Raw genomic sequence first — 24,372 nt, 5'->3', positions numbered from 1 at the left:
ACTTGCAGCCCTCCCACGGGGACTGCAGGGGAGTAAGTCGTCCCTAAAGACATAGTTATTAGGTTTTTCAACTATGGTGAATAAAATGGCTATCTCAGAATTTTGATCTGGTGACTTTTGGGGAAAAATGAGCGTGGGAGGGGGCCTAGGGGCCCTCCAATTTTTTGGTCACTTAAAAAGGGCACTAGAACTTTAAATTTCCGTTAGAATGAGCCCTCTCACGACATCCTCGGAAAAATCAGTCGATACGATCACCCCTGGAAAAAAAAAGAAAAAAAAATCTGTCTTCTGGCAAAAATGCGAAATTCCACATTTTTGTAGATAGGAGCTTGAAACTTCTACAAATAGGCTCTCTGATACGCTGAATATGATGGTGTGATTTTCGTTAAGATTGTATGACTTTTAGGGAGTGTTTCCCCCTATTTTCTAAAATGTGGCAAATTTTCTCAGGCTCGTAACTTTTGATGGGTAAGATTAATCTTGATGAAACTTGTATGTTTAAAATCAGCATTAAAATGCGATTCTTTTGATGTAACAACTGGTATCAAAGCTCTATTTTTTAGAGTTTCGGTTACTATTGAGCCGGGTCGCTCCTTACTACAGTTCGTTACCACGGAATCGTCTTAGGTTAGCTATTGAGCGTCGTCGCAAACCAGAGGAGGTCAATAGGCTAATTGTTGAAAGCGAAGAAGAAAGAAAAGAAAGAAGAGAGAAAGGGAAGCAGATTTCCAACAAACACGTTAGGCATGGTGACGAAGAACCATATGCAACCGTGTTGGTCCTAAGTCCAGTAAAATGTCATATGAATTCGCCAATTGAAGAAGCCATTTCTTATACTATAACAAAAAATAGTTGTTCATGCTTCATTGGCTGATTAGCTTTCTAGTATGCCTGGAAAACGCCCAAATAAAAAAGGGTCTTGAGGTTCGCTCAGGGTGCTTGTTTGAATACCCCAAAATAATTTATTTGAATAAAGATTACTGACGTCATTCGTATCTTAAACGATCACACTATAATGTCCATTATAAACTTTTACAGTTTTCTGCAAAAACTATTTAGAACAGATTTGGCGGTCTTGCCATAACTTGCCACAACTATTTGTTATACTTGTCATACTATTTAGAACAGATTTGGCGGTCTTGCCATAACTTGCCACAACTATTTGTTATACTTGTCATACTATTTAGAACAGATTTGGCGGTCTTGCCATAACTTGCATAGCCATAACTTGCCATAACTATTTGCTATACTTGTCATACTATTTAGAACAGATTTGGCGGTCTTGCCATAACTTGCCATAACTATTTGCTATACTTGTCATACTATTTAGAACAGATTTGGCGGTCTTGCCATAACTTGCATAGCCATAACTTGCCATAACTATTTGCTATACTTGTCATACTATTTAGAACAGGTTTGGCGGTCTTGCCATAACTTACAGAGCCATAACTTGCCATACTTTCCATACTATTTAGAACAGATTTGGCGGCTTTGCCATAACTGACAGAGCCATAAGTTGCCGGAACTATTTGCCATACTTGCAATACTATTTAAAATAGATTTGGCGGTCTTACCATGACTTGCAGAGCCATAGCTTGCCATGACTTGCCGATAAGAGATTCGAATGAACGACATGAAACTACAATCCCAACCTTCGGATAGTAAACCGTGAAACTGCTGATAGTAACCGAAACTTACTATCCCAAAAATCTTGGAAAAACCATTTAACTTCTCTCGTTTGTCCCGGAAATAGAGATATTCAGATTTAACGAAACTTGCATCATTAGAAAGTATGATTTTTATTTGATTTGATGGAGCGGAATTTTCTCTTTAACAGGGCATTCCTTAAACATATTCTAATGTACCTGCTTGGAAAATCTTAAAAATCAACTCAAAGTGTCATCTGAGCAATTTGAAAGCTTTGGGAGTTCCCTGTTGTAATAATTGCCTTGATTGAACACCTTACTGATACAAAAAAAAAAATTATTTAAGCCGTATGTACATTGGATAGACAACCCCTTGCTTAACATTTAATAGAGTTATCCGTTTTCTTTATTTTAAACTAGCCTCTCCTTAAATTTTTGAACTGTTTCGACAAATTTAAGATTCCCTATCTATTTTACCGAAATTATTTTGGGAATTCCCTGTGGTGCTACAAAAAACCCGCTAATTGGCCCTTTGTCTTTCAGAAGGTCCGCCGACGCTGAAGCCGCAAAATGATTTTTTTAAATATAAAATCTCCTTAAAGAGATTACACACAAGGGATTTCAACTTTCATTAAGGTGACAAATTTCATATGTACTTCGGATGTCCCTGTTTCATCTCACGGCTCGGGATGGAAACACAATTTTTTAAGAACTTTTATTTGGGTGGGAGGAGGAGTGAAGACACTTCAAATTTTGTGTTTGAGGGAAGCAGGCAAGCGCTCGTTCTCCAGTCATCACACAAAAGAGTTCGCACAAACAAATCCACACACACACACAAAAATGACGCGTTTTTAAGCCTACTCTCACACGTCATTTATCTACTTAATTTTACAATCATTTAATATTCAACTACCAATTCCTATCGTTTGTGCTTAAATATCAACTTCTGCGTCGACTTTACTGAAAACGAACTATATTACAAATATTTTCTTTTATATTTTAGAAAATTGAAAAATTAAAATAAAATTATAGGGGGAAAACTTCAATTACTAGAGATTTGAGCAATTAATATTATTATATGCCAAATATTCAGCTTAGTTTTATTAGTTCTTTCCAAGGACTGTTCAAGACGCATACAGTTTTCAACAAAATGCAGATGGCGTAATTGGCATTAGACTTTTACGGTTAGGGGAGGGGGAATTAGGCAGTAGTCAAACTTTTGTTGTAGAAATTCTTGTTCGTTTTAAGTTTGACCTGAATATTCAATCTAATTTTTACTCGTTTTAAGATTTATTTACTCATTTATATTGGTTCCTGTCTTCTGTGTGTGTTTATTATTGTTTAATTAATTTCTGTTCGTTCTGGGTTTCGTTTATTCTTTAGTCGTAACTTCTAATCGTTTTCAGTTTGCCGTATTATAAGATTTTATTTCTGGTTGCCTAAGTTTAGTAAGACTCTTTACATTTTTTTGAATAACATCTTTTTTAGAAAGATTTTATGAATCATATAAAAAAACAACGTACCTGCGTGAAAAACTAAAATCAAATGAATTGGGACAGAACTTTGGTGAGTAGGGGAGGCGCTAAGGACAGGGCTCGCACTTTTACAGCCTTGAAGCACCAGGTGGGAACGAACACCTCTATCTTTCGGATTTCTTCGTGACACCCTTCTTTCCATGAACCGAGGGGCAAAAATACTATCTAAAAACAAAAATTTAGTATATGATACGAAAAACAAAGAGAATTAAAGTTAAAAAATAGCCAAAAGATACGAAACATATTTAAAATTTTACTTCGTAACCGCCATCACAAGAGAAAAACACTTAACTTGTCTTACTTGTCAAATGACAGGTATATAAATACAAAAAGATCAGAGAAAATCTTAGATGGTTATTGTCATGTTTTACATTTTGGATGCACCTGATAAAACTTGAATGATTTTTGGTAATTCTAAGAACTGACAGTACCCCTATTCTTCTAAACTATTATCAACTGCAAAAAGAAAAAAAGTAAACGATAATATTAACTCCAAAAAGAAAAAAAGTAAACAGTATTATCAATTGCAAAAACAAATAAAGAAAAAAAAATTATTATTCCGCTTGTGAATAGGTTTAAAAATTAATGTTAAGAAGACAAGTCACTTAGACTAGGAATAAGTGAAGATGAAAAGGTGACGCTGTGTAACAAAAAATATTCATCAGGTGGACAGCTTCATTTACCTTGGTAGCATGATTAGTAAAGACGCTGGGAGCAGTGAAGAGGTTAAAAGTAGAATAGCCAAGGCTCAGGATGCTTTTGTCACGGCTAAAAAAAAGTTTGGAAGAATAAGAAGATAAGTCTGCGAACCAAGACTAGAATATTGGAAGTGATGACAGTGGTCAAAAATGGCTCTGAAGCATGGCGATCCGAAAAGTGGATGAAGATTTGTTAGACGTTTTCCAGAGAAATTGCCTAAGGATTGTTCTGGGTACCGGGATGACTGACTATATTTGGTCATTATATGTGAATTTGGTCAATTAGTTAATTTTTAAAAAAAAGGTAAATCCATATTGTTAAGAAAGGGTTGAGCCTCACCTTCATTGGCCTTCGAGGGGCCAGGGCTTTCTGAAGGACTTTCATCATCTTCAGTTCCAAGCAGTTCCAGGGAGCTCCATTTGACCATTTGTGAACTTTCATGAGTTGAATTTTGACAATCAAAGAATTCATCTTCACTACTTGACTGCTCTTCTTGGGTATCGTTTATCGTCTCAATCTGTACAAAGTCAATCAAGTTCATTAAAAATTATTCCGTTAAAGTTTATGTTCTAGCACTAACTACATTCAGGTCTGACCCTTAGAAGGGGAGGAGATCATACGAATTTTGTTTCGAAGTCGGGAAGGGTCAAATACAAAAGTACAAGCAGGCATCATTTTAAGGTGCCTTCGTATGGATCTCAGGGGATATTTGTCTGTCCCTCCCCCCCCCCACGAGCGTACAAATGAACATTATAGTTGACAAGTATTTAGAAGACCCTTAGAAGGGGAGGAGATCATACGAATTTTGTTTCGAAGTTGGAAGGGTGAAATACAAAAGTACAAGCAGGCATCATTTAAGGTGCCTTCGTATGGATCTCAGGGGATATTTGTCTGTCCCTCCCCCCCCCCACGAGCGTACAAATGAACATTATAGTTGACAAGTATTTAGAAGACCCTTAGAAGGGGAGGAGATCATACGAATTTTGTTTCGAAGTCGGGAAGGGTCAAATACAAAAGTACAAGCAGGCATCATTTTAAGGTGCCTTCGTATGGATCTCAGGGGATATTTGTCTGTCCCCCCCCCACGAGCGTACAAATGAACATTATAGTTGACAAGTATTTCTCGAAAGAAATTCAGCTCAAGTATCCTTTGAATTCAAAGAGGATTACCTCCCCTGTACAATAGCATATATTAGCTGAAAAACTTTATAATTTCAGCAACCCTGATAAGACAAAATTTATAAGAATTTAATTTGCTGAATAATAAAAAATGGTTTACCGCAGTATTTCTCACAACATAAGGTCTCAGAAGAAGTGAAACCGTATGAGGAATGCAGTTCATTCAGACTTCTTCGAAGAGATAATGAGCAAATACCCCATAAAATTTTGATGCTTTTTTTTGCAAAACCTCTCCTAGATATGCTCTTGGTCAAGGACCATGAACACGCTTTTGACTGAGTGATTCTTGTTCCGTTTCATCTTTGCAGGTCAAAATTAAGACAAAACAGTGATTTTATATTGAGAAAGAAAGGCCAAAACAATCAGTACTAATTGAATACGTTTTTCTTTTCTTTTTTTGCTACCTCTTTCCGCTGTAGGAAAACATATTAGAAGTCCAGAGAGCCATTCTTCTCTAATTTGCAAACATTTACGATTATGACTCTGTTATATTTTACTGCTACAACTACTACTATTATTGCTACTACTAGTTCATTATAACGTTCAACTGATTGAAAAAAAACAACTGGCAAACTCATCCCCTTAATTATATTCTGCTTTAAACTCTGTGACAAACGTTTCTGTAAGGGATGGGAGAGGTACTAAAAAGGTGTTCTGTGATAAACTCTGTGATAATACCAAAAACAGCTATTTTTCAATAAAAGTACCAAAAAAGGTATGTGTTAAAGTCTAGGGGGGGGGGGGGGTGTTAAAAAAATGACACTACTACATACAATTTATTTGAATTAATGCAATATGGATTCTGCTCAGAGCTTGTTCCCTTCGTCCTGTTTTGTTACAAAAACTATGCTTACAAACTAACATTTTCTGTAGGATTGAGGTTTTTGAGGCTTGATAGAAATAACATTAATGAATCCATCTACGAGGCTGGCAATACAGGCTTGTTTCCTACGCCAAGCGTTTAAGCTAAAAACAGCCAAATGTAAGTTCAAATATTATTGATAGTCCAAAAAATATGGTTGGAACCAAGTTGGCGAGATATTTACTAACAAGCACAGTATGGAGCCAAGCTCAGGCAGACAACAGTAGATCTTGGGTAAGTTCCAGAATTCAATTACCATTAAATGATAATTAATTATTTTCATCCCAAGGCAATGAATAGCACGGAATCCTTAGCAATTTTGATTTATATTGGCTGAATGAACTACAGTTTTAGCCCCTTTCTCATTACAAAATTTGCTGCTATTTACCATTTTGGGCTGAAGATACTAGCAAATAATTAATGGTTATAATGAACTGAGTTCTGGAATAAACCTGGGACCAAGCAAAAGCAGCCAAGCGACGTTGTTATATAAAATATAAAATTTTATATAAGATTTTGTTATATAAAATATTTGTTATATATTTGTTAAAATATATACATTTGTATTTATTTGTTATTTGTTGTATTTGTTGTTTTTGTTGTATTTGTTATTTGTTGTATTTAGTTGTTATTTGTTAAAATATTTTGTTATACAAAAATTTGTTATATAAAATTTTGTATATATGTTAGCCGGAAAGCAAAATTCTCTTAATACTTTCTAAAAAATTTCTCCTTATTACTTAGTATAAATTTATTTAAATACCCGTTTTAATACAATGCTAAAGAAGGAGATCAATAGCTCATTTTTATCAGTAAGTAAGTAAGTAAGTAAAATATTTATTACCCGTATTTTTCACATGGAACAAAACGGAGTACAATGAAAAAAAAATAAAAGAAAAGAAAAAAAAGAGAAGAAAAACGGAGAGAAATCAAACAGTTCGTGGTAACGAACTGTAGTAAGGAGCGACCCAGCTCAATAGTAAACGAAACTCTAAAAAACGGAATTTCGATACTAAAAGATACATCAAAAGAATCGGATTTTTATGCTGATTTTAAATATATAAATTTCATCAAATTTAGTCTTTGTCATCAAAAGTTACGAGCCTGAGAAAATTTGCCTTATTTTGGAAAATAGGGGGTAACACCCCCTAAAAGTCATAGGATCTTACGAAAATTACACCATCGCATTCAGCGTATCAGAGAACCCTATAGAAAAAATTCCAAGGTCCAATCTACAAAAATGTGGAATTTCGTATTTTTTGCCAGAAGACAAATTACGGGTGCGTGTTTATTTGTTTTTTTTTTGTTTTTTTTTTTCCCAGGGGTCATCGTATCGACCAGGTGGTCCTAGAGTGTTGCAAGAGGGCTCATTCTAACGGAAATGAAAAGTTCTAGTGCCCTTTTTATGTGACCAAAAAAATTGGAGGGCACCTAGGCCCCCTCCCACGCTCATTTTTTCCCAAAGTCAACGGATCAAATTTTGAGATAGCCATTTTGTTCCGCATAGTCGACAACCATAATAACTATGTCTTTGGGGATGACTTACCCCCCACAGTCCCTGGGGGAGGGGCTGCAAGTTACAAACTTTGACCAATGTTTACATACAGTAATGGTTACTGGGAAGTGTACCGACGTTATCAGGGGGATTTTTTTGGTTTGGGTGTCGGGTTCAGGGGAGGGGGCTATATGGGAGGATCTTTCCTTGGAGGAGTATTTCATGGGGGAAGAGAAATTCAATGAAAAGGGGCGCAGGACTTTCTAGCATTACTATAAAAAAAAAACAATGAAAATATAAACATGAAAAAGTTTTTTCAGTTGAAAGTAAGGAGAAGCATTAAAACTTAAAACGAACAGAGATTATTACGCATATGAAGGGTTCTAAAAATACTTTAGCATAAAGAGCGAGGTATTTAGGAGGAGATAAATACTTCGCTCTTTATGCTAAAAAATTTTTAAATAATTTTAACTATTTATTCTACGGCCTTTCTGATTCAGGGGTCATTCTTAAAGAATTGGGATAAAACGTAACGTAAGTTACGTAAGTTATGTACGTTTGTTACGTAAGTTAATTCTTAAGTTACGTTTTTTTTTACTAATAAAAACGTTCGTTAAAAATTAAAATTCTATTTGCCTTTTTAAAGGCAAAAATCTAGTTGCCTTTTTGAGTAACCGAAAAATTGGAGGGCAACTAGACCTCCTTCCCCACCCCTTATTTCTCAAAATCGTCTGATCAAAACTAAGAGAAAGCCATTTAGCCAAAAAAAGAATTAATATGCAAATTTCATTTTAGTAATTTATGTACGGAGAGCCAAAATCAGACATGCATTAATTCAAAAATTCTCGGAAGTTAAATAAAAAAAACAAGTTTTTTTAAATGAAAGTAAGGAGCGACATTAAAACTTAAAACGAACAGAAATTACTCCGTACATGAAAGGGGCTTTTCCTCCTCGACAACCCGCTCCTTGCGCTAAAGTTTGATTCTTTCTCGCAACTCTACTTTTTAAAAACAATAAAAAACTTTAGCGTAAGGAGCGGGGTGTCGAGGAGGAAAAGCCCCTTTCATATACGGAGTAATTTCTGTTCGTTTTAAGTTTTAATGTCGCTCCTTACTTTCATTTAAAAAAACTTGTTTTTTTTATTTAATTTAAAACACAACATGGAAAATACATAATCAAGAACTGTAGAAATGTTTAAGCAAAATCGGAACTTAACAAGAGAAGGTAAAGGAGTGAAGCTTGGACCAGGTTGGGGTTGAGGAAGAGCATTTGTAGTTTTATTGGCCCCAGGCAGCTTGGTGATGAAATGAATTGTAGGCAGCAGTAGTACAAATGGGAATCTTGCAAATATTTTAAACAGGGTTTTGTTTTCGGTCCAGGGAAACAAATGTTTTAATTCGTTACAAACGTTGCAAATGAGTTCAAGCAACGTATAATGCTGCATGGAATGTACCTCTTGGTAGTAGAGGGTACCAACTTTAAAAATAAGAAAAGTGGGTGAGGCAAAAAATAAGGGTGATGCAATGAAATACAAGCAGTATTAGTACAAATAAGAATTTTATAATTATTTTTCAACTCGATTTTTTTTTTGGGGGGGGGGAGGGGGGAAACAAATATTTTAATTCGTTTCAAACGTTGCAGATGAGTTCAAGCAATGTATCATACTGCATGGAATGTACCTTTTGGTAGTAGAAGGTGCCCACTTTAAAAATAAGAAAAGTGGGTGATGCAATGAATTGTAAGCAGCATTAGTACAAATGGGAATCTTGTAATTATTTTCAACATGATTGCGTGAGTTCAAGCAATGTTTCCTACTGCATGGACTGGCAAAAACCAGTAAAATTAAGCTGAAAGCACGTGACGCAGATCAGCTTAAGAAAGTTTAACTTTGCTTGGAAGTTGTGTTTGTCTTTACAAAACAACAGCATGTTAATGCTTGAATATTTTATGGACAAAAAGTGTTGTCAAATTTAAACAATTAGTTTTGCCTATTTATTTTCAACTATCGAAGTGGCAACATGTGTTGTCAAACAGTGTTGTCAAATTTAAACAATTAGTTTTGCCTATTTATTTTCAACTATCGAAGTGGCAACATGTGTTGTCAAACAGTGTTGTCAAATTTAAACAATTAGTTTTGCCTATTTATTTTCAACTATCGAAGTGGCAACATGTGTATTTATTTTCAACTATCGAAGTGGCAACATTAACGAAAAAGTGATACAGCCCTACGAACCTCGTAAGTTTGGAAACACCAAAAGGAAAATTTTTGAAAATCACATTTTTTAAGTAAGAACGTTATGAGGAGAGGTGAGAGAATATTTCTATATTGATGTCCTTAATATTGTAAAACTTTTTTTCGACAAATTTCATTGCAAAAGTTGAATAAGGCTGAAACTTAAAGGAGAAAACAAGAGAAGGAGAAATCGCTATGTTAGTGAAAAATTGAAATGAGTTATGTATCATTTCTATGCCAGATTAGTTTCCGAGACGTTTAATGAACTCTGTTTTTCGATTTTTTTTTATTTAATTAGTTAAATTGTTTAGGGGACAAATTAATCATTTCTTATACTTTCTTTAATATATTTTGTAAATCTAGCTTCAGTATATTTTGAAAATCGCTATTTTGAAGCTTTTAATTTTATTTTATTTAATTTTATATAATTATTTAATTTAATTTTATTAATGTTATTCTACATATGCAATAAGTGTTTTAACATTTTTCAGACAAAACTTCATTACAAAAGCTGAATAAGACTGAAACTTAAAGCAGAAAGCAAGAGAAGGAGCAATCGCTATGTTAGTCGCATAGTGCCTTATTGGTGTCACAAGAAAAAAATAGTGAAAAAATTCTAATGAGTTATGTATCCTTTCTATGCCAGATTAGTCTCCGAGACGTGTAATGAAGTCTGTTTTTCTGATTTTTTTATTTTTATTTAATTAGTTAAATTGCATAGGGGACAAACTAATCATTTCTTATGCTTTCTTTAATATTTTGAAAATGTAGCTTCAGTATATTTTGAAAATCGCTATTTTGAAGGTTTTTTAAACGTTTTTGGACGAAACTTGACTACAAAAGTTGAATAAGGCAGAAGGTTAAACAGAAAGCAAGAGAAGGAGCAATCGCTATGTTACTCGCGTAGTACACTACTGGTGTCACAAGAAAAAAAATAGCGAAAAAATTGAAATGAGTTATGCATCCTTTCTATTCCAGATTAGTTTGGCGCAGTGGATTTGACCTTAGCTTGGTAATACGGACCCAGAGATCGAATCACGCTGCAGGAATGCACTGCAGGGCCGACGCAGGGACCTTAGTAGTCAAGAAGCGTCGTTAATTCTAAAATAATAATAATATTCCAGATTAGTTTCCCAGGCATTTCATGAAGTTTGTTTTTCTGAATTTTCTTTTTAGTAATTCAGTTCAATAGGGGACAAATTAATTGTTTCTTATGCTTTCTTTAGTATATTTTGAAAATCGCTATCTTGAAAGTTTTAATTTTATTAGTACTAAGCTACACATTCAACAAGTGTTAAAAAAAAAATTCGACAAAACTTTACTACATAAGTTGAATAAGGCTGAACTTAAAGCAAGAAAGCTAGAAAAGAGGCAGTCTGTATGTTAGTCGCATAGCATTCTATCAGTGTCAGAAGAGTACAAATAGGTGAAATAATAAGCATCCTTTCTATGTCAGAGTAGTTTCTGGATCGAATTAGTTGAATAGTATATTTAGTATATTTTAAAAATCGTCATTTTGAAAGTTTAGTTTTATTAGTGTTAAGCTATGCAATAAGTGTTTTAAACTTGTTTTGGACAACACTTCATTGAAAAGGCTGAATAAGGCTGAAACACTAAGCAAAAAGTAGAGAACAGGCAACCTCCATCCGTGTCAGGAGGACAAAGGACGAAAATACTGAACCGAGTTATGTACGCTTTCTATGTCAGAGTAATATCTGAATTGATTGGTGAAGTGTGTTTTTTGAAATTTTATTCCTGATTGTTTAAGTTGAATAGAAGACAACTAGTAACTTCTTTAATTTTCTTTAAGCTATTTGAAAACCTGCTTTCCATTAATTTTCTTAAAATTTACATTTGTATAAAGTTTACAAACTCAAGAGAAAGCAATTCAAAGCTGTTTTGATCTCATTGCGACGTTCATTATAACTTCGAAAAAAGTGACTTTTAAATAGCTTTTACAAACTAACATTCAAATTTTTTTCGTACTTGTCCCCTTACAGCACAGATCAGAATATGTTGCCGTCTCAAACTAATAAAAGACAGAAGCAGCCCTGCGTTACCTTAAGGTTATCAAAGCTAGCTGATTGGGCATAAACTAAAGCGTCAGCACCCGTTCTTCTGCGTCTAGAAGCGCGTCGTGGCTGCACTGAGTCAGTTATTGCTGATGATGGCTCTTGATTGGTGCATTTACTTACATAAGGTGGGGTTGGTGGTTGGCTACTTCTGTCCTCGTGCTCTTCTTGCAGTGACTCTATTTCTGGTGTTGAAGCAGGTTCTAGGAAATTTAACAATTACAGAAAATTTAAAAAGAGAATGAAAACAGGAAAGCACAGAAAATCGAGTAGTTTTCTCTAAAGAAACAACTTAAAATAAAAGAAAAGTCATTGTCACCGATTTACGAAAATTCAGCGGAGGGGGGGATATATCTTTCAAAATCTTGAGGGTGGGGGACATTTTTTATTTTGGTTTTTTTTCAATTGAAACACGAAAAAAATATTTTTAAATTACAATACCAAAAATATTCAAAATCTATAAGGGGGATGTAGGGGGTAACACCCCCCCTTTTTTTAGAATTACTATCTTTGATAAAAAATTATTAATGTTCAAAATGCGTCACTGTCTTACGCCAAACTAATTATTGAAATCAATATTGCTGTTCACAGGCACAATGTTTTTGACCCCCCCCCATATACAGTACATAATTTAATATTTAATTAAATGCGATATTCACCTACCCACCACCTGAGGACATGTCTATCTTTTGTCAGTCGATCTACCCCGTGGGGACATGACAGGTCCAAGGACCCACCGCGTGGGGACATGTTAAGTGGCCTGGGTGAGACCCATACAAAGAAAGTGATTCTCAGTTTAGACCCTGGAAAATATAAGCCAGGCGCATACACTGAAATTACACAGTTTAGTATGAAGACAAGTTGAAAAAAAAATTTTAGAAGTTAGCCATGAAAAACCATCGACGATCATTTTTTTTTTTTTTTTTTTTTTTTTTTTTTTTTTTTCAGATACTTCATTCATTGTTCAGTGGTTTACATTAAAATCCTCCAAAAACATAATATTTCAAATATTAAGAGAAAAGATACAGAATTTGCGACTTAGGAACTTTAAGTCACATCATAGACAATCAGAATTTATTAAAAATTTCCTTAAACAATTGTAGAAAAAAATGAAGACACAAGTACTAGATCAATTTATTTCAAAAACTAAGCTATTAGAATACCTAGATCAAGAAAAGAACACTTGCTAATGTTGTGGTGCATAACACTAAAAATAATATATTTTTCCATTGAAATATAGAAAAGAGTTAGTGCACAATTACGGTAGCAATTTTGATGTTATTATGATATATAACTTAAGGAAATAATGTAGACTTTCCTTATGATTCTGATGGGCAAACTCACAAGTAATGTGCCTAATACCAGTCAGCAACTATTTTTTCAGCCTTTTCTTATTGGTATTTTTTTTTTATTATCGGTAACCAGTAATTGGAAATTTTTGTAGTTTCCACGTTTTTGTACGGCTCACCTTACCTTAATGATGCTAAAAATCTAAGAGATGTTAAGAAAATCGAAATATGTCAGCTCCTTATTCGAGGTAAGATCTTTTGCCAGTAAGATGCCAATAAAAAATCAAGTCGAGTCACTACTATCTTTGTCATTTTAATTTAGAGGAATATACATCTATGACTGATACCTTGCACTTTTCGTTGATGAAGTATAAAACCAGAGTTCTATTATTAGAATCCTTCTATTTCCTAGAATCGAACGTACCTAGAATCATTCTATTATTATTCTAATCCTTGCTTTTATACTACATTCTTCCTGAATAAAAATACCGATTCTAGATTACCTGATTTTCTTTATCCCAACCTTGGAAGATAAATATCCGAAACTCCAGAGGAATCCGGGTCTAAATATCTAATTAATGAGTAGAATTATGAATATACTACTTGTATTCAAAGTCATAACATATCATATTGCAATGTTTGTATTAAGTAAATCACTGACAATGATTCAAGAAAGTGATTCCGAAAGAGATTGAAGACAGTGCCTCTAAAAGTCATTCAAGAAAGGTTGAGTCATATCAGTGCATGCCAGGGGCCAACAGCTCCTTCTCAAGTGTCCATAACGTTTTTGAGTCAGATGACAACCCGAAAAAAAGAATTCTCCATGATCTCTAGTTCAGTAGAGGCTTTGTTTTGGCTTGGGCTTAAATTGGCCACTACATAATTCTCACCACATGGGTATACATAATTATTAACAGAATCAAAAACAGTTCCGAGTCTAATGCTTCTGAGACGCTACATATTTATTTATTTTTTATTAAAAATAACGTTTTAAACATAATAATTGTCATATGATGCTCCGTGAACAGTAGTTTATGCCACCAAATACTGCACTACGATAGGGAGGCATCCCATTATAAATAAGTAGAAAGAAGGAGTTAGTATCGAAATACTATTTGAAAAACCTAAGATTAATTTCAAATTGAAGCCTTCCTAGACGAGTGGTTAGTAAGCTAGAATTGAAATCATGAGGACAGGCATTCGAGTCCTGGTATCACTGGTTATTTGGTTAGGAACAGAGGTCAGTGGTTTGACTCTATAAGCTCAGCCAGGGTCGACCCATGGGTATCTGGGTATCTGGAATGGGTAATGGGTATCTAATGGGTATCTGGAGAAATCGGGGGGAAAAATACAGGAAGCATCGTATGATTTGCACCCAACACCGCTTTGCATTTCCGGCCGAAGGGAGAGAATTAGGAAATCAGTACCTGCGCTACGCAGACCATTGGTCAGCATGCGATTTTTTTTAGTTCGTACATTTTAAATTAATTAATATTGAAGGCAGACTTACCACCATACCCGTTTACCACCAGACTTACCATTTTCTGCAATTTCTTCTCCTCGCATCGTTTTGGCCAGGGCAACCATTGTCTGTCGTTCGAAATCTCTTATATCGTCCATCGATAGCCCCCACCATTCATCCATCCATGCCCAAGCCTGTCGATGAGCACGCAACATTGTTTTCCGTAATGCTGAAATACCCCAAACATAACAAATCAGGAAAATATATAGAAAATTTTGGGAAAGCCGACATGCTTAAATTAGAATTAAATGCGTAGTAAAAACTGAATTCGAGCAAAAAAATATGCAAAAAATTAACTGGAAATAGTAAATTATCAGAAAACTCGCCAAAATTATCTGCCAACAGAACCTAATAGTTGAAAATGACAAGAAAAAATATAAGTAGCTTCGGAAATCTATATTAATGGATTTAATAAAAGCATATGACCATAGAATGTTTTAGAAGCAGGTGTATTAAAGTTTAATGTGTCTCAAAAATTGTCCTATAATGTCTAATGACTAAATAATAATGGATATTTACCTTCCCAAAAATTTGCGGGAATATGCTAGCCGAAAAGGGGTGGGGTAGGATGAATTATCTTAAAATAACGTTTTTTAATACCAAAAATCAATCATTTAGCAATAACTGACAAATGAACTTGCAAGCTAGCAAAATATAAGAATACCTACAACTTCAGCGACATCATTTTACTCCAATATTTTAGCTATTTTAAATTTCGATTTAACCAGTCTAAGTGCTCAACCAATAAAAATGAAATCGAGAAAAAAAAAGAAAAAAATTAAAATTCAAAGGTGGGAGGTGACTCAAGAAGTCCGCTTTCCATTGTCTGATTCATAGCCGTCCTTCTTGTTGAATTGCGTGGTGACTGTTAACCTGATTGTTGTAATGCTGTTCCTATGTTATCTTGTGTCGATTCAAATAATAAATTTACGCATTTAATAAACAAATACGCCAAAATAAAGAGGGAATCTGAATTAAATTGGGGTACTGTCAGAAGTCTTAAAAAGAATATTTGTTCACAAAATGTAGTGATTTTTTTTAAGGTGATGAAAGAGAAGTCAAACTTTAGCACAAAGACTATGTGGTTGAAAGGGCGGCAACCCTCCTCATATACAGAAGAATTTCAGTTCGTTTTATATTTAATTGTCGCTCTTAACTTTCATTTGATTTTTTTTGCTAATTCCTGTTTTTTTAATATCATACTCTATGTAATATAAATATTAGAGGACCTCCAGTTCCAGCGGCCCCTGGCCATTCCGCTAAAGTTTCGAACTTTAAAAAAGCTTCTAACATGAAAATCCTCCTTGAAAAGATGGCCTCTTATGGTTTCTTATTATGGATTTGATATCCCCAAATTGTTTTGCAGGAAATGACTACTACATTTTCAAGGGGATTCATTGAAAAATCTTGTTCCTGGGACCCCCCTTCCATCTTTGTGCATGTAAACGTATGATATGCATTATAAGAAAAGTCACATGACCATTCCAACTAACAAAATAGTAAAAAATAATTGGTAATCGAATATCTGGTCAACATAAACAAATTTCCATAAAAAATAAATAAATTTACATAAAACAAATTTCCTACAATTTTCCACGTGCTACCTGCTTACCATGATGAGTCTCCCTGGTTGCCTAATAGAATTATATAAATAGAACATTCATACTACATGCATTAAAACCTATATCCTACGTCCAAATATATTATTAGGGTGATAGGAGGAAAGAAGTCGCCTTTAAACATCGATCGAAGAACCTTTTTCCAAAATTTGGCCCTTCTGACTCATTTTTTGAGGTTCAGGCACCCCCTTTTCAAGGTTCAGGCACCCCCTTCCCCCAAGAACATCCAGTGATCTCATGAGTGAGTCTCATGTCCCCGATAAAACACAAAGCTCTTGAAAAAGATAAGAAATATAAAAAAAAGCTGAGAGTGACACAAACTATTACCCTAGGTTTATCAAAGATGTAGGGCAAAAAAGGGATGTGTAAGAACTGTATGTTGTGACCGTACGCGCAGAAAAAAAAACTTGGGAGAGACAATAATTTGATACTTCCCCATTGAAATTTTGAATTTGGATTCTCAAATTTGATTGATTATGACTTACTCTAGAGAGGGTTGGAACGTAAAATTCTGTCTGTGAAAGAAGAATATATTAGCGTCTAGTCTTATACATATGAAAAATGGTGCTTAGCAAGAAAATACGACAGGAAAATTACACTTAACCATGAAGGGTAAAAACTCCCTGAAATGTGACGAAAAGGCCACGCCCCTGTAATTTTCCTGTCGTATTTTCTTGCTAAGTACCATTTTTCATATGTATAAGACTAGACGCTAATATATTCTTCTTTCACAGACAGAATTTTACGTTCCAACCCTCTCTAGAGTAAGTCATAATCAATCAAATTTGAGAATCCAAATTCAAAATTTCAATGGGGAAGTATCAAATTATTGTCTCTCCCAAGTTTTTTTTTCTGCGCGTACGGTCACAACATACAGTTCTTACACATCCCTTTTTTGCCCTACATCTTTGATAAACCTAGGGTAATAGTTTGTGTCACTCTCAGCTTTTTTTTATATTTCTTATCTTTTTCAAGAGCTTTATGTTTTATCGGGGACATGAGACTCACTCATGAGATCACTGGATGTTCTTGGGGGAAGGGGGTGCCTGAACCTTGAAAAGGGGGTGCCTGAACCTCAAAAAATGAGTCAGAAGGGCCAAATTTTGGAAAAAGGTTCTTCGATCGATGTTTAAAGGCGACTTCTTTCCTCCTATCACCCTAATAATATATTTGGACGTAGGATATAGGTTTTAATGCATGTAGTATGAATGTTCTATTTATATAATTCTACTAGCTGTTGGGGTGGCGCTTCGCGCCACCCCAACACCTAGTTGGTGGGGGCGCTTCGCGCCACCCCCAAGCCCCCCCGCGCGCGTAAGTCGTTACGCGCCATAATAGTTACGCGCCATTGTAGTTGTGTCCCTATGTCCCACCTGTGAATATAGATAGATATATATATATATATATATATATATATATATATATATATATATATATATATATATATATATATATATATATATATATGGTTTTAACTACGTAAAACTTGCGAATATACAACATTCTTTGCTGTCCCATTGTCTTTGCATATAAATAGATTGTCAGGTTTACCGACTCTTGAACATGCAACATATAATGGTCCATGGGAAAACAATCGGTGTCCCGGTCGTCATTTATATCCCCCTGTTTCCCCCGGTGTCCCCGTTGTAGTTGTGTCCCTGTGTCCCGGTCGTCATTTATATTCCCTGTGTCCCGGTCGTCATTTGTATCCCGGTGTCCCGGTCTGTATATACATTCGTTTTTTAGTTTTGTTTTTCTCCTTTATTTTTTTCCTTTTTTTTTCTTTTTTAGTTTATTTAGATTTTTAGATTTTTTAGTTTTTTTATTAGTTTTTAGTTTTTTTTTCTTTTTAGTTTTTTTGTAGTTTTTACCTTCTTTTTAGTTTTGTTAGTTTTTTTTTTTACTTATGTCCTGGTCGTCATTTATACTCCCTGTGTCCCGGTGCTTTGTTGATTGCTAATCGAACATTCCTTTTGTACTGGTCGCTTTCTCTTTGAGTGTCGTCATTTATTTTTTTCTTTTAGTTTTTATTTTATTTTTTATTTTTTTTAGTTTTTTACCTTTTTTTAGTTTTTTTATTTTTTTAGTTTTTTAGCTTTTTTACTTTTTTTATTAGTTTTTAGTTTTTTTTGTAGTTTTTGCCTTTTTTTAGTTTTTTCAGTTTTTTTTTTAGTTTTTTATTGGTTTTTACCTTTATTTTAGCTTATTTTTCAATTTTTCCTTTTTTTAGTTTTTTTTAGTTTTTAGTTTTTTTAGTTTTTTACCTTTTTTTAGTTTTTTTAGTTTTTTAGCTTTTTTATTTTTTTTATTAGTTTTTAGTTTTTTTTGTAGTTTTTGCCTTTTTTTAGTTTTTTTAGTTTTTTAGCTTTTTTATTAGTTTTTAGTTTTTTTTGTAGTTTTTGCCTTTTTTTAGTTTTTTTCTTTTTAGTTTTTTTGTAGTTTTTACCTTCTTTTTAGTTTTGTTAGTTTTTTTTTTTACTTATGTCCTGGTCGTCATTTATACTCCCTGTGTCCCGGTGCTTTGTTGATTGCTAATCGAACATTCCTTTTGTCCTGGTCGCTTTCTCTTTGAGTGTCGTCATTTATTTTTTTCTTTTTTAGTTCTTTTAGTTTTTACCTTTTTTAGTTTTTTTTAGTTTTTTAGATGAAATTTTTTTTTAGTTTTTTCCTTTTTTTCTTTTTAGTTTTTTATTGGTTTTTACCTTTATTTTAGCTTATTTTTCAGTTTTTTCCTTTTTTTTAGTTTTTTTTTATTTTTTATTTTTTTTAGTTTTTTACCTTTTTTTAGTTTTTTTAGTTTTTTTAGTTTTTTAGCTTTTTTACTTTTTTTATTAGTTTTTAGTTTTTTTTGTAGTTTTTGCCTTTTTTTAGTTTTTTCAGTTTTTTTTTAGTTTTTTATTGGTTTTTACCTTTATTTTAGCTTATTTTTCAGTTTTTTCCTTTTTTTTAGTTTTTAGTTTTTTTAGTTTTTTACCTTTTTTTAGTTTTTTTAGTTTTTTAGCTTTTTTATTTTTTTTATTAGTTTTTAGTTTTTTTTGTAGTTTTTGCCTTTTTTTAGTTTTTTTAGTTTTTTTAGCTTTTTTATTAGTTTTTAGTTTTTTTTGTAGTTTTTGCCTTTTTTTAGTTTTTTTAGTTTTTTAGCTTTTTTATTTTTTTTATTAGTTTTTAGTTTTTTTTGTAGTTTTTGCCTTTTTTTAGTTTTTTCAGTTTTGACGTCACCTGATCCAGTTTTTTCAGGTGACGTCACCTGATCCACAGATCCACACACAGACAACTTATTTTTATATATATAGATTAGGCAACCAGGGAGACTCATCATGGTAAGCAGGTAGCACGTGGAAAATTGTAGGAAATTTGTTTTATGTAAATTTATTTATTTTTTATCGAAATTTGTTTATGTTGACCAGATATTCGATTACCAATTATTTTTTACTATTTTGTTAGTTGGAATGGTCATGTGACTTTTCTTATAATGCATATCATACGTTTACATGCACAAAGATGGAAGGGGGGTCCCAGGAACAAGATTTTTCAATGAATCCCCTTGAAAATGTAGTAGTCATTTCCTGCAAAACAATTTGGGGATATCAAATCCTTAATAAGAAACCATAAGAGGCCATCTTTTCAAGGAGGATTTTCATGTTAGAAGCTTTTTTAAAGTTCGAAACTTTAGCGGAATGGCCAGGGGCCGCTGGAACTGGAGGTCCTCTAATATTTATATTACATAGAGTATGATATTAAAAAAACAGGAATTAGCAAAAAAAATCAAATGAAAGTTAAGAGCGACAATTAAATTCAAAACGAACTGAAATTCTTCTGTATATGAGGAGGGTTGCCGCCCTTTCAACCACATAGTCTTTGCGCTAAAGTTTGACTTCTCTTTCATCACCTTAAAAAAAATCACTACATTTTGTGAACAAATATTCTTTTTAAGACTTCTGACAGTACCCCAATTTAATTCAGATTCCCTCTTTATTTTGGCGTATTTGTTTATTAAATGCGTAAATTTATTATTTGAATCGACACAAGATAACATAGGAACAGCATTACAACAATCAGGTTAACAGTCACCACGCAATTCAACAAGAAGGACGGCTATGAATCAGACAATGGAAAGCGGACTTCTTGAGTCACCTCCCACCTTTGAATTTTAATTTTTTTCTTTTTTTTTTCTCGATTTCATTTTTATTGGTTGAGCACTTTGACTGGTTAAATCGAAATTTAAAATAGCTAAAATATTGGAGTAAAATGATGTCGCTGAAGTTGTAGGTATTCTTATCCCATTTTTACCTGAATCTGGGAATTGTTTATTAAGAAGCCAACATTAATTTTTTGGCTTTGGCTACATCATAATAGCTGCTTTTAAACACCAAAATCGTTTGAATTCACTGCATAATAAATCTTTGGTTTGATTTTACAGTCTAATAATTTTCCGAAAAACAGATTGTGCAAGTTTAGCACAGAAACTGAGCCTACGCTACATTTCTCAATATATTTCTGAGAGATATGCAAAAAAAAGGTAATAGCTCATAAATGTTAGGACGATAATCCCACAAAATGGAATTATCGCAGTTCAGCAAGCTCTGGCAGATACATGAGAGACGACCATCTTCTTTTTATTGGGTGCAATTAATTTTATACGGTTTCTATATATATATATATATATATATATATATATATATATATATATATATATATATATATATATATATATATATATATATATATATATATATATATATATATATATATATATATATATATATATATATATATATATATATATATATATATATATATATATATATATATATATATATATATATATATATATATATATATATATATATATATATATATATATATATATATATATATATATATATATATATATATATATATATATATATATATATATATATATATATATATATATATATATATATATATATATATATATATATATATATATATATATATATATATATATATATATATATATATATATATATATATATATATATATATATATATATATATATATATATATATATATATATATATATATATATATATATATATATATATATATATATATATATATATATATATATATATATATATATATATATATATATATATATATATATATATATATATATATATATATATATATATATATATATATATATATATATATATATATATATATATATATATATATATATATATATATATTTATATATATATATATATATATATATATATATATATATATATATATATATATATATATATATATATATATAACGATATACATAAACCAAATAAAAGAGGAAAACAATCCATACTTAGGGCCAGGTTTCTTTCTTATTTTACTAAAAAGGGGAGAATTTAATCACGAATAGAAAATTTTGATACATTTGGATTTGTTATAAAGGAAAAAAAAATTTTGATAGTTAGATACATTTCTTTTAAAAAAAATGAATCGTGGGACAAAAACAATCAACTGACCCAATTGGGAAGATAACCTCAAATACTGGCCAATGAAACAAAATAATGAAACAACAATGAAATAACAAAAGAAGTAATTTCCTTGTACGCACAGAGAATGAAATGCACACACTGAAACAAAATAATGAAACAACAATGAAATAACAAAAAAAAATCCTTGCACACACAGAGAAAGGAGAAACAGAGACTTCACCTTTGAGACTAAACATTATTATATTTTAAAGAAATTCATAAAAGGCTTAAATAGAAATGTTTCGCTTGTGCTTCCATTACCGAAAAATTGCACATTAAATTTCCAGAGCATAAAAATGAAAAAAGCCCAGGGTTCCTTTACATCACTAGAAAACTCTTTTCTGATCTTTTTCTATCAAGTCTTAAATTAAAAAGCATATGTCATCTTTTTAGTAATTTAGTTTAAACTATACATAGTCCTTTTAACTATTATCCTACATTTCTCTTTTTAAATCTTATTTCTACCCTCGAATAGAACAGATCCCAAAAGGAAGACGTCAAACTTCCTCAGCTGTATATGTTTCTTGGCAACACGCCAGTCATTACAGTTGAGTTGCCGATTTCTTTACAAAGCAAAACTTTATGCTTCGTGTTAACTTTGACCTTTCTTCAAAGGGATTTTCTTTCACAATCATTTTGTTCCTCAGGGGATATGGGGGGTTCTTTTTCAAATGAATGACGTGCTTCATGACGAAGTCTTCTTCACTTAAAATTGAAATGGACTTAAAACGAGGTAGATTAGAAGAAAATAGAATAAGATATTTCTCCTACTGTTGAGTTTTCAAACAGACTTTAAACGAGTTTTAAAATAAATTTATGGGTTCTCGAGATAGAATTTAAACAAGTTAGGATGGGAGTAAAACAGCTTAAGAAATTTTTACCGATGTTGAATTTCTGTTTTCTGTAATAAGTTTGCATGCCCATTGACCCAGCTTACTTCAATTGGAATAAAACACGTATTTGAATAAATACTATTTTTGGGTAAAAAAAAACCTTTAAAAAAAGGTATGGACCTCATCATATTCTAATTGAAAAAATTATTATATTTCACGGTATGATTACACCAAAAAACTTTAGAAAACGCATCAAAAATTTGTTTATATGCATTTTTGTCCTGATTTCATGAGTCGGACTTTTTTGGTGAGGGGGATAAACCCCCACCAGGATACTGCCTTGAATTCAGTAATATTAATATGCCTCTTCAAAATTTAAATAAAATTCAAAAAAATAATTAATAGTTAAGTTAATGCGAAGATTAAGTTAATGATAATGTGAAAAGGTAAGGAGTCTCAAAATAAGCTTTAGGAAAATAACACAACAGGCTTTCCCCGAGGGGTAAAATTTAAGAAATCACGCAAAACAGGAGGTGTGTGCTAAGCGTGGCAAAAATATAACGAGCATGGCAAAACTATGCCAAGCGTCGCTGGGACTGTGCCATGCAGGAACTGCGCAGCACAAACGACACTTCGAGATATACGCCAGATCGCGGAAGTAATAACACTTCGGTTTTCTCTACCTTTTCAGAAACAATCTTAGATTAAAGCTAGAAAATTGTTACACCTCAAATTTGACCAAAGTCCGGAGGCTAAAAATATAAAAAATAGACAAGAATCGCTCCCCCACTGTGTCCCTTCTATCCCCTATATTATATGCATACCTAGTACAACCCGAAGGTCAAAATGTGAAAAATATTAAGTATAAAACTCTTTGTGAAACCACTAATTTGTTTCCGTGTTGCCTTAATGTTGTGCAAAAATACTGTGTGAAATTACAATCTTTACAGAAATACCTCAAAAAGCTCCATAATTTCAGTCTTGTCTCAAGTCTACGAGGCAGATTATCGCAACATATTTAAAAAAAAAAAGTTTGAGCTATGATTCTGATTAAATAAAAAACAAGTTTTTTTTAACTGAAAGTAAGGAGCGAAATTAAAACATAATAGGAACAGATATTACTCCGTATATGAAAGAGGCTGTTCCCTCCTCAACACCCCACTCTTTACGCTAAAGTTTGACTCTTTCTCTCAACTCTACTTTTTAAAACGGTAAAAAAACTTTTTTTTTTACCGGGAACAGCCCCTTTCATATACGGAGTAATTTCTGTTTTTTTTTAAGTTTTAAAGTCGCTAACATATTTAAAATCAGCATTAAAATGCGATGATTCTTTTGATGGAGCTACTGTTATAAAAATTCTGTTTTTTATAGTTTCGGTTACTATTGAGCCGGGTCGCTCCTTATTATAGTTCGTTACCACGAACTGTTTGATTTCACATCCGTGCAAATCCTGTCCAAGTTCGAGAAGGAACAGTTTGAAGCAACGAGAACTGTTTATAGCGAAAGAATTAGAAAAGCCCAACAGGACTCTACATATACTTAATATTGCTGTGAGTGTAGCCAAAAATTACGGAAGATATTTGATTCTCAGTGAATTCTCTAAAGGAGGTTAAGACAAAACTGAACGAAAGAATGGCGAGCATTTTTACAAAAGGGGAAATCATATGGAGCATCTTTAATATTTTCCAAACCATCTAAGAAGAGAACAATAATATTTTCACAGGTCCATTATTTTGCAATAATTTCCTCTCTTAAATTGAATGTAATCTATTAAATAAATACAAAACTAGTTAGCTTAAAATAGAGTAAAAAGATACCACAACTGAGATTTTATTTTAATCAATAACTTATTTTAAGAGAG

The 24,372-nt window shown here is 32.5% G+C and overlaps 1 protein-coding gene across 6 annotated transcripts in view; it reads right to left on the bottom strand.

The window, feature by feature from the left end:
- The window catches only part of LOC136028326 (protein retinal degeneration B-like), a 101,782-nt gene that overhangs the window by 27,308 nt on the left and 50,102 nt on the right, over positions 1–24,372 (bottom strand). For 5 of the 6 annotated variants that reach the window (XM_065706096.1, XM_065706098.1, XM_065706097.1 and 2 more), the window contains 4 exons: positions 14,550–14,702; positions 11,711–11,925; positions 4,220–4,397; positions 3,170–3,346 (listed from right to left, as the gene is read on the bottom strand). In XM_065706096.1, coding sequence (XP_065562168.1) covers positions 3,170–3,346; positions 4,220–4,397; positions 11,711–11,925; positions 14,550–14,702 — 723 coding nt within the window. The remainder of the gene's footprint in view (positions 1–3,169; positions 3,347–4,219; positions 4,398–11,710; positions 11,926–14,549; positions 14,703–24,372) is intronic. The other variant, XM_065706102.1, reaches the window with a different exon arrangement.

Source organism: Artemia franciscana, chromosome 6 (assembly GCF_032884065.1).
Source record: "Artemia franciscana chromosome 6, ASM3288406v1, whole genome shotgun sequence".
Classification (NCBI taxonomy): Eukaryota; Metazoa; Arthropoda; class Branchiopoda; order Anostraca; family Artemiidae; genus Artemia; species Artemia franciscana.
Note: the sequence above shows the minus strand (reverse complement) of the source record. Positions and strands in the feature narration are given on the sequence as shown.